Source organism: Bidens hawaiensis, unplaced genomic scaffold (assembly GCF_021521415.1).
Source record: "Bidens hawaiensis isolate Kalapana, Puna unplaced genomic scaffold, B.hawaiensis_p1.1 tig00055239_1, whole genome shotgun sequence".
Lineage (NCBI taxonomy): Eukaryota > Viridiplantae > Streptophyta > Magnoliopsida > Asterales > Asteraceae > Bidens > Bidens hawaiensis.
This window is the reverse complement of record NW_027499984.1, coordinates 1-12,267: the sequence shown is the minus strand read 5'-3', so window position 1 is coordinate 12,267 and position 12,267 is coordinate 1. Positions and strand designations below refer to the sequence as shown.

At 35.9% G+C, this 12,267-nt stretch overlaps 1 protein-coding gene across 1 annotated transcript; it reads left to right on the top strand.

Moving 5' to 3' along the window:
• The first annotated feature begins 2,116 nt into the window (after window positions 1-2,116).
• Window positions 2,117-6,922, top strand: LOC143601037 (acyl-coenzyme A oxidase 2, peroxisomal-like). Its single transcript, XM_077078547.1, has 7 exons — window positions 2,117-2,553; window positions 3,305-3,420; window positions 3,921-4,801; window positions 5,387-5,566; window positions 6,287-6,453; window positions 6,537-6,660; window positions 6,761-6,922. Exons 1-7 carry the CDS (start codon window positions 2,117-2,119, stop codon window positions 6,920-6,922), a joined length of 2,067 nt encoding a protein of 688 aa, XP_076934662.1.
• Window positions 6,923-12,267: the final 5,345 nt, after the last annotated feature.

The following is a 12,267-nucleotide window of genomic DNA, read 5'->3' as shown; positions in this document are numbered from 1 at the left end:
AGTGTGAAACAATATTGTAACATAAATCCATCATTTTGATTATAACATAAACTTCGGTTTACATAATAAACAAATAAAAAAACGAATACAAACAAGACCCGAAATTAACGAATATCACATTCTAGTTGTATTTTAAAAAAATGAGCATGGAGAATATCATCTTACCATTTTGTTTAACCAATAACAATAATCCAAATTTTATATTCTCGCTGAGTGGCGAGAAAAGAAATGAAATTCTCGCCTAAAAGTAAATAAGAAAGTAAAAAAAATTATTGGGAGCATTCTCATCCCACCTCCTATCTTCAAACCAAAAATTACACTAAAACTCATTTTATTTTCTCTCTCTATTTTAATTAAATAATAATTTTTATACCTTTTATCATTACTTTTTCTCTTTTCTTTACTCATAACCATTTCAAAATATATTAAAAAATTATAGGAGACGAACAGTAACTTTTCAAATATACAGAAAAATCACTACTTTTTCTAAAATATAAAAAAACTCTTCACTCACAACACCCTGAATCACTCTTTAATTTATAAAAATACCATTCACGTAATATGAGGGGTTGGATGAGAATGCTCTAAGATAAATATATGGCAAATTCTTGCTCAATTAAAAAAATAAATATTATTTTATTTGTTCTCACTGAATTTAAGAAAAAATTAAAATAATTTATTTCATTAAAAACAAATATTAATCCTTCTTTAAAAAATAACAAATATTTATTGATTAAAAAACCAACATTTTTTCTATAAAAAACAAAAATTATAGTTTTGAAATTCAAATTATATTCTTAAAAATAAAAATATATTTGAAAAAAAATTAAATCATAACTTTAAAACCTCTTAAAATATAAAAAAAAGAAAGAAAATTATACGTTTTTATAATCTTTTTGAAGGAATGCATTAGATACCTTTTATTAAAAAGAAAGAAAAGAAATTCATATTTCAAGTATAAACTTCAAGTAACTACAATTTTGAAATTAAAATGAAAAAAAGGTTCCTATAAATTTAACTATCCAACTAATTATTTCAACCAATTCACTCTCATAAAAATCCATTAAAAATTTCAAACTACCTACAATTCTTGGCCAATTATAAAAAAGTTTCTTTTTTTTTTAAATTTGGATAAGAAAACAAAAATAAAAAAAGATTCAAAACTTTTTTAGTAACATTCTTGTCACATGGAACAACATTCAAAAATAAAATAACTAAATTTAAAACAAAAACAAAGTTCATGGCACGTTTTTTTTAAATTGGTTGGCCCTTTTACAAAATAATTATCTAACTATTAAAACACTATTTTTTATTATGTTATGACCCATGATCCCTTTTTTCTATTATTATCCATGATTCGTAAGACTTTATAAAATTTTAAAAATATATTATTGTGTGATAGAGGTTTTGAACCAATATCTCATGTTTCAAACAAATGTGCTTACCAACTCCACTAAAATGGTAATTGTGTTTGATTGATTGACTTAATATATATAAATATGATTTCTTTTCAAGCATTAAATCAAAGTTATATTTAATTGTTAACATTTTCATAATTCACAATATGACATTGTCTTCTCATATCTTTTTAACACAACCATTTAATATTGTTCATCGTTTCTCTCTTTTATTTTAAAATATAATATATTTTTATTTATTTTCTTTTATAACAAAACCTTAGTCTTTGTAAATTTAGTTTTTAAATGTGACAACGTTTTGTTATAAATATCATTTTCATACACACAATATTTAATATAAGAATATCGGTTTGAATGTTTTATTTGATCTAAATTAAAAATCAAGATTTGGTTTTCAATTTAAAATTATAGTACATAATATATCAAAACTTTAATAAAAAAATCATAAATAAAACTATTATATGAAACAATTAAATTAAAAAAGAAAAAATATTAAAAAAAGATGAAGGTTTATTTTCATGAAAAAACTGATCAGATAGTAAATTTCCCCACATTCCGTGTTGTTTATTTCTTACTTCTGACATAACAAACCCACCGACCCAGTTGCCAATTCTTAAATAATATAACTGACCCATACCTTCCACCTTCATCATCATCTTGTTCTTTACAATCTTCATCTTCATCTTCACCAAACAAACATGGCATCTGCACCATTAACCCCTTCATCCAACGAGCATGAACAGCCCAGCAGCCGCCGCATCCGCCTGTTATCCCTCCACCTCAACCCACCGACCATCCACCACCAGCCACAGCAGCAGCTTCACCTCTTGTCGTGCGCCAAGACGATCAACATAAACGCCAGGCAGTTGTCCAACTACTTGAGAGGAAAACACCGTGACGTACAGGAAGAGGTTTTCGAGTACTTCAAATCGAGGCCCGAATTAGAAACCCCCATCGAGATACTGAAAGACGAGTATCGGGAGCTGTGTATGAAACAGCTGGTGGGCGTTGTTAGAGAAGGTGGGATCAGGCCCTTTAGGTACGTGGTTGATGACCCCATTAAGTATTTCGCCATTATCGAAGCCGTTGGCAGCGTTGATATGTCGCTTGGGATCAAATTGGGCGTTCAGTACAGGTCATTCTTTTCTTTTCTTCATCAATACATATTTCTAGTTAGGGTATGTTTGGCAAAACTAGTTCTGGTGGCTTGAAGCGGGTAGCTATAGCCTTTTAGATTTATTTAGATGTTTGGCATAGTAGCTGGATTTTTAATAAAATATATAAAATGACCAACATGGGCATAACTAAAACATATAATAGTAAATGTATCTATTTTGGAAGGTTATTGTAGCTTTTTTTAAACGCTACTAGTAGGATAGGAGGTTCAAGCTTTAAGATTTTTTTCTCATTACCTAAAAGCTTCAAGCTCCTTCAACCAAACAAGGCTTTTCTTGAAGCTCCTAAAAGCTCTATGCTAAAAATGCCCTTAGGCTTTCATTGCTTGCTTATATCTTATGCAAACCGGTTCCAAAGTCAAACCCCCTTCCGGTTGCTCACCAAAAAGTCAAAACTGCGATCACTACAAACCGGTTCTTTTGATCCGTTCCGTATGGGCCGACCCCGAAATCGTTAAAAATTTTTGGGAGAAAAAATTTGGTGAAGAGTTTTTTTATTGAGCTTTAACAACCCCCCTCATAGCTGGCCCTGGGCTCGGTTTAACCAGGTCTGTTAACCAGTTTATGTCTAAAGAAAGTGTCTCTTACTCTAAAAATAAACTTAATTCTCTGATGCTTATAATTTCTTCACTTGATGCAGATTACATAATTGCATCAGTCTGTATTAAAAACTTCGAATGCTTGAATTCAGTTTTTTTGGTTTGTATGCAGTTTATGGGGTGGGTCAGTGCTAAACTTGGGTACCAAGAAACATAGGGATAAGTACTTTGAAGGAATTGACAATTTGGAATATCTTGGTTGTTTTGCCATGACAGAGCTTCATCATGGTATGGATTTATTCTTCTTTTTTAATAAATAAATTGATTTCGTGATGGCTAGTTTTATCAGCTGGACCCATTTGATCCGTTTCCTTTCTAGTCAAGGTTTTAAGTTTACCCGTCTGACCCCTTACCTTGAAAGTGAGGCTCGAACCGACCATTGCAAACATAATGTTTGTTAAAATAGTATCTGACTACGCAACGGGCTACTTTTAATCTCTCCACTCGTTTGACCCGTTTCACTTCCAGTCAGGTTTTTAATACCACATGTTAGCTTGAAGTTAAGGCCCGTACCAACCATTAAAACATGAAAATTGTTAAATTAATGGTCGATTATGTAGCTGGCTTAATTTAATCTCCTCAACCCATTTGACCCGTTATCCTTCTAGTCAAGTTTTTGAGTTTACCCGTCTGACCCGTTAGCTCAAAATTAAGGCCCAAATCAACTGTTAAAACATGAAAGTTTGTTAAAAACGACAGCTAATGAGCTTTCTTTTACTGTTTTTAAGGTTCAAATGTTCAAGGCATCCAAACTATCGCCACCTTCGACCCGCTGACAGATGAGTTTATAATCACCACACCGAATGACGGAGCCATAAAATGGTGGATTGGTAATGCTGCCGTTCACGGTAAATTCGCAACAGTTTTTGCTAAACTAATGCTACCAACACATGACAAAAACGTGGTCTCTGACATGGGCGTTCACGCTTTTATTGTACCAATTCGTGACCTGAAAACCCACAAAACACTTCCCGGGGTCGAAATAAATGATTGTGGTCATAAAGTTGGTCTAAATGGAGTCGATAACGGTGCATTAAGATTCCGTGATGTAAGAATCCCACGCGATAACCTTCTTAACCGATTTGGGGACGTGTCGAGAGACGGAACTTACGCAAGTTCCCTTCCGACAATTAACAAACGATTTGCAGCTACGTTAGGTGAGCTTGTCGGTGGACGGGTCGGGCTTGCTTATTCATCGGTCGGTGTGCTTAAAATCGCTGCAACAATTGCGATCCGGTACTCGTTACTTAGACAACAATTTGGGCCACCAAAACAACCGGAAATTAGCATTCTTGATTATCAATCTCAACAACATAAGTTAATGCCGATGTTGGCCTCGACATACGCGTTTCATTTTGCGACTGTGCATTTGGTTGAAAAATATGCTCAGATGAAGAAAACTCATGATGAGCACTTGGTGGCGGATGTTCATGCGCTTTCGGCGGGGCTTAAATCGTATGTGACGTCTTATACGGCTAAGTCGTTAAGTATATGTCGGGAGGCGTGTGGGGGCCACGGTTACGCAGCGGTTAATCGGTTTGGTAGTTTGAGGAATGATCATGATATTTTCCAAACATTTGAAGGGGACAACACTGTGCTTTTACAACAGGTACCCTTCTTTTGTTAACGTTTGATCTGTTGACTTAAGGGTGTGAGTTTCTGACACGACAAGAACCTAACATGAAATACACGGGTTGGTTTAGTTTTAGTATAAACGGGTTCGGGTCAGTTTCTTGTGAAACCCTGCTACCCGTTTTGCTAACCTGATTGTGTTCAGGTGAACGCTGCAGGTTCGCGGGTTGACCCGCTTAACCCATTTATCTTTTATAATCTTTTTTTAACACGTGCTTTATGTAATAAGTTAAATTGGTTAGTGCCTTATGCCAGAAGTTAAAACTAAAGAAGAAATTGACATAAGATTTAATAGCTAAAATATTATAGGTTCATATAAATTTGTACCCTTTGTTGTAAAAATGGAAATTTTAAGTATTATTAAGTGAAAAACTTTCGGATCGAATTGGTCGAGTTCGGTTCAACCCGTGAATACGCGTGACGTGTTTGGGTTCACCGTTCACGTTTCTGACACGATGTATGGGTTTGAGTCGCGTCTGGGTTTATTCAGAACATGAAAATGGAGAATGTTGTGGTTTGACTTTTAAGCTAAAACGTGTCGTTTTTTGTATTCTTTATGTAGGTGGCGGGTGATTTGTTGAAGCAGTATCAGGAGAAGTTTCGTGGTGGGACGTTTGCAGCTACGTGGAGTTATTTGAGAGAGTCGATGAACACGTATCTTTCTCAACCGAATCCCGTGACAGCTAGGTGGGAAAGCGAAGATCATTTACGGGATCCTAAGTTCCAGTTGGATGCTTTTCGGGTAAGTATTAAATTTGCCTCATGTTTTTCTTGACGATCCATCAACATTTTAATGTTATTACGCCTTCGGCTGCCAAAAGTTTTGATTGTTGAATGCTGGACCCTCAAGATTTGTAGAATCGGGTGGGTTTAGAGATATGTATATCTCCCTCGGAACATGGTCGCCTTCTCTAGGGTTGAGTGTAAGAAGAAATAAGTGTATTTTAGTGAAACGGGTAAATATTACCTTTTTAAGTATTTTGAACGAGTATATTTGATATTTTTTTTATTAACTAATATGATGATGTTTAGGTTTTGAGAGGGCATATATATGAAATTGCCTTCTTATGATAACGGTCCTTCTATTTACACCAAACTTATTTACTTATTACACTAGATGAGTATTTTTGATATATTTTTTGTTTTTGTTTTGTACATTTTAATATAAGACATTTTATATATTTTACAAAAAACGGAGTAATAATAAATATGCCAACCATCAAAATTTTATATTTCATGACTCTGATTTTATAAGATTTATATCAAAATGTATATTAAAATAACCAATCACAACACTACACTCATTTTATAGAACATTATATATTAAAAGAAAAATAAAATACGCGTTAATTAAATCAAATCACTTGATGTAATAAGTAAAAACTTTGGTACAGATAGATCCATGCTTGTTATATTCAATTTAGAAGATAACAAAACTTCCAAGTAATATGTATGCGTGCAGTATCGAACATCAAGATTGCTACAAAGTGCTGCGGTCCGATTAAGAAAGCATACGAAGACTCTTGGAAGCTTCGGTGCATGGAATAGATGTTTGAATCATCTTTTGACACTTGCGGAATCCCACATTGAAACCGTCATTCTTGAAAACTTTATTGAAGCAATTAAGAGGTACATAAATATTATTATCTAGTTTATCAAATATTCTTGAACGTCTACGATTTGGTTGTTGGCTTATGTTGTTGATAATTTAGTTTCCCGGATGCAAACTCTCGAGCTGCTCTTAAGCTTGTTTGTGATCTTTATGCCTTGAATCTCATATGGAACGATATTGGAACTTACCGTAATGTGGACTATGTTGCCCCTAACAAAGCCAAGGTTAATAATGTTTTGTTACTTATAGTAATGTCCTCTTTTTGTCATTTAAATGTTTCTGAACATGTGAATTAAACGAGCGTTTTTCCCTTATTTTGTGTAGGCGATCCATAAGCTGGCGGACTATCTAAGTTTTCAGGTGAAGAACATTGCTAAAGAACTTGTTGATGCTTTTGATTTACCTGATTACGTGATACGTGCACCAATAGGCAAACAGTCACCGGGCGAAGCCTATGCAGAATATACTCAATATGTTGGCTTCTAAATCATACTCGGAAATAGAAGAATATGGTCAATATCTGAAATGACATTATAAGTATGGTGAATTTGTTACATTCTTTTTAAACAAGTCGACTGTTATTTTTGTGAAATTACGAAAATAACACAAGACGTTATAAAAATGATGTATATTAATATGCCACACAGTTTGATGGTTCCGCTGAGTTTCATACCATTGTTTGTTTGGAAAGGTCGTTTGGACCTTGTCCACCAGTCAAGGCATCTTGCTTTTTATACCAAGGCAGGCCGATTACTGGTATGGCTGTGAAAACAGATTGAAGTTTTTGTGCTTGTTAATCTATCTACTAATTAGAGGTGTACAAAACCGGTTTTAAACAGGGGTATTTATAGACGAAGAGTAAAGTATTTATAGACGAAGTACAAAACAGGGGTATTTATAGACGAAGAGTCTCATTCGTCAGACATGCCTAACGAATGAGGACTCATTCGTTATCAATACATAACCTATTCGCTATACCTTAACGAAAGACTTCATTCATCCACTCATTCGTTATAAGTAAATAACGAATGAGGGTTACATTTAGTGAATGGTCACATTCTTTATAAAATAATAATGAATATGACTTACATTTAACAAATGTGTCACATACGTGACTTACAATTACCAAAATGCCCCTATACATTAGCACCAATATAATAATACGTCAAACAAAGTCCGAGACTCAAAACCAAGCAATAACAGCTGCCATTTCATCCGACAGGAGATAATCAAGTTTCTTTATCTGGTTTATATACCCTTTCATTTTGACGACATACGCACTAACAGAGGATCCCTGTTCCATTATGTAGTTAAATTGTAGTTAAATTAGTTGCTTCATGGTGTCGAAACTTTCTTGACGGGCTTGTTTCTAGAACATGCCCTTGAGTTGCTCAAGCATCTCATAGGCACCAGATCTTCCAAGCCTTTAGCAAGCTCGGAGGACATAGTGGCTAGCATAACGCAGGCGACTTCAGTAGAGTCGTCCTGGTGCTTTTCAAGAACTTTTCTGGCAGCAGCATTATTGTTTTCAAGCTCGGTTGGAATTGGAACATGCCCTTGAGTTGCTCAAGCATCTCATAGGCACCAAGATCTTCCAAGCCTTTAGCAAACTCGGAGGACATGGTGGCTAGCATAACGCAGGCGACTTCAGTAGAGTTGTCTTGGTGCTTTTCAAGAACTTTTCTGGCAGCAGCATTATTATTTTCAGGCTCGGTTGGAACTGGTCCATCGAGAACATAGTGCTTCTTTGCCATTATGGGAACAAGTCTCAGAGGCGGTGCCATTCGGCTTTTCTTTCTCAAGAATAGTCTTGAGATGAATGAGGAATTATTTTTAGTTGACATATGTTAAATAAGCAAAAGTAATATAATTAGTATTTTCGATGGTATATAATCCTTTTATCAATGACTCAATAACATTAATAAAATAGGAACTTGAGAATCTGGCTTCAAGTTACTAATGGCAGCTGTAGCACACAATATTAATAAGTGGTTAGGCAGACTGACAACGATTTCCAATTGTGAATAAAGCACAACTCTCGGTTATGAGGCCTATTAAGACAACATTTGCCTAAGTATATACGTTTAGCCTCATCTATCCCACCTTAGTCTCCAGACAGTTGTGGCACGTAACAGAAGAGTAAAGTAATAGTCACCCTAGTATAGTCACCTGTGAAAGGGCCGGATGTGTCAACGAAACCCTTTCACCTTGAAGGGATAGGCTATAAATCAAATGCGGTGCTGTAGCTCCAAACACTTGAAGTTTCGTAATATGCCTCAAGTGTAGCTTATAGTAAGACGGCATAGACTATTTATTTAAAATTGAGATTAATTTTTAATGGGAAAATTGGTTTTAAATAATCCCAACTATACCTTATTGGCAAATAATAGTCCCAACTTAACACTTGGCTGGTGACGGTCTCAACTAAAGGTGTATTTGTTTCCAATGGTCCGCAACTAACGGATGGTTAACTCCGTTAGTTTGATGCTTATGTGGCACACTTGGTTGTCAAAAAATACTTATGTGGCACAATCTCATTTTATTACTCTCTCTCTCTCTCACTCACTCTCTCTCTCCTTACCTCCCTTAAACACACAGTTACCACTACCATTTTTTCTCAAACCTGCAACTTTCTTATCTAATCATCTTCCCTTCTAATTTCACACTAAAGTTCTCCAAAATCAAGCACATCAGAATCGTCCCTAAAACGAGTCATCTACTTCCGATCAACCCTAAACACGCCAGTAGTAAAGTTTTAGATCTAGATCCATATATGATTTTCGATTCATTTCATAAACCGATTCTATCGGCAATCATCTCTCGAAGTTGAAATTGAAACCCTAGGAAGAACCGTGGCACGTTGGTGATGAGTTGAATTAAAATTGAATATAAATTTGGTTAGTCGTAGTTACATGACGCACATTTGTTGTTGAGCCATATGTCGGTTCAATGGAGTGGGTAAGTAAAAGTTGCCATTGGGGTTTGAAGGTTTGAAAGGTTCCAACCATCACCACCGGGCCGGATAGAGCTTAGGGCTCGTCGGAGAAGGTGGTTGTGTCTTGTCGGAGAAAGAAGTGGTGGCGGTGGCTGTATTGAACAGAGAAAAAAGGGGAGATGGGAGGGAGTTGTGCTGCAAGAGATGGTGGGCTGGTGGAGGTGGGTGGTAGCCAGCAATGATGGTGACGGTGGTGGAGGTGAGTGGCGGCCGACAACGGTGGTAGGCTGAGGTGGGTGGCGGCCGGCAACGTTGTTATTATTTAGATTATGATCTTGATTATTGTTGTTGTTATTATTATTATTATTATTATTATGCCTTGTTGCCACGTAATCTGACACATAAGCATTTTTTGACAACCAGGATTGCTAGTAAGCATAAGACTAACGGAGTTAACCATCCGTTAGTCGCGGACCATTGGAAACAAATACACCTCTAGTTGGGACCGCCACAAGCTAAGTGTTAAGTTGGGACTGTTATTTGACAATAAGGCATAGTTTGGATTATTTAAAACCAATTTTTCTTTTAAATATTACCGAATAGAGTAAAAGTCTAGTTTTACTGTATTAATCGGGGACAACATGATGAATCCTTTCTATGATATTTGGTATTAGGTTGATGATGTTATAACTAATTATAATAAAGCAAGCAACCACAATAGCAAATACGAATATGTAAATATTAAATGACCAAGATTAATGATTGATCTTGCCAGAGCCAATTAGCAAGATCAATCGGGTCAAGGGGTCACAGCACACACATCCTTAAGGATAGACTCTTGGTGCATCCCGTCATCTTTAGTATCTCCCACTTACTTTAAGAACTCCATGTCCTCGTCATTGGTGTTTCCTTCGGGTATTCCTCATTACAATATGGATACAATACATATATTGAAAAACTAAACCCTACGTATTACAATTTTGAACTATTAAAATGGCCAAAAACCATAAAATAAAAAACTGAAAGTAAATACAACTTTTGAACGATACATATGGCCAAAAAAAAAAAATCAACCAAACACACAAGGTTGGGCCAGATTTACATATTTAACAAAAAATTAAAAATCGGGCTATCCTTTTTGGTCAAATAAAATAAACAAAATTTTGACCAAAACCAATATTGCCCTAAAATTTTACTTAGATCAAAACTTCAACAACCTTGAAGTTGGTGATGTAGAGCCGGTTAAGGTACCAGATTTGACTCATATGTTGTAACTAAGAATCTGATACCACTGTTGGGTTCCGGTGGTGATCAGTCAACGGTTTAACAATTAAACCCAGTTTTGATAAACGTTTCATAATTATTAACCACAATAATTATTATCAACGCAGCGGAATAAATAAAATGAGTAATCATCACTTTAGTGGAAACTCATAGGATCCGGTTACAAACAATACAGGTACAAATCAAAACAACCAAATTAAATATGAATCATAAAATGACAATATTTAATGTTACCTTGGTTAATGAATAACTAGTTGAGACATCAAGGGTTAACAAGCTATGCTAGGTGACCAAACAAGATGAAACCCGATAGTAGCGGTGCGCTGAGGCAGCTGTAGCGGCGGCGGTGAGTTGTGGTGGCTAGATAGCGGTAGCTAGGGATGAGATAGGTACCATACCGGTACCGGTACCGAAAATACCGATCCCGAAAATCGCCAAATCTTGATACTGGTACCGAAATATTCGGTTCGGTACCGGTACGGTACCGGTATTGAAGGTAAAAATTCGGGAAATACCGGTACCGTACCGATCCCGAAACTCAAAATTTTGGTATCGATTCGGTACCGACGATACCAAATCGGTACCGATTTCGGTACCGGTACCAAGTACTAAATGCTCATCCCTAGCGGTAGCGATGGCTCAAGGCAGCAGCGACGGTGGCTCAAGGCAGTAGCGGCAGTGGCTCACGGCGGTGGAGGAAGGCTACGGTGGCAGCTACTGTTCACCAGCGGTGGTTGAGTGGGTGACTTGAGAGAGAACTTGGTGGCTAGGGTTTTGTTAAAACTCTTGTCTTCAAAATCTCATTAGGTTAACTAGTTATAATAAAATAGTTAATCCTAGCTAGGGCCCCAAGCCCATCTCTAGCTCATTCAATAAATAACACCATCTTGTTATAATTATTAGTCAAACCGGTTAACTAACTTAAGTAGATTTTATGCACGTTACCCAAGATGTTACTCTCTCAGGTGATAACTCAGTCGGTTGCATTGATTTAACCGAACCGATTCACAATATCCAACAATAAGGTATTTTATTTAATTGTTAACTAATAAAATAAGCAATGCAATCAAATCCCTCAATCTTAGTTTACAAACATCTTTCACATTCCATCCCGACATAACACATGTCTTTCACTATGGCATGTGAAAGCTCATTTGCCACCTTAACACTTAAGAGATGTCAAGCACGCAACACTTTTTTTAAGAAATCGATAAATTTCTTGTGAAACTAAAATATAAGTGTTGGAAACTGAGGCGGTAAATACTTTTTTTTTAAACGGCCAACGATTCCTTCAAATGGACTGCTAGCTAAATTCATCACATTAGGATACACTCGTTTTTCGATTTGGGAGAAACCCGTTCAGCTCAAGGATCCAACTAGTGAAAACCACTTACTCGCCTAGTCTTCCATCATCACCTTAGTGCCTCCAAAACTAAATACTGAAGATAGTAATCAAACCTGGGTCACATGAAACACCAAGCCTCTCCCTTACCACTTCACGACTATGTGACATCCCTCGATTTCGGGTCAAATTGTATTTATTTTGTATTTGTTTTTATGTTGTAAACCGACCCGATTTATATCCTGAACATTTCAAATATATAAAATATTG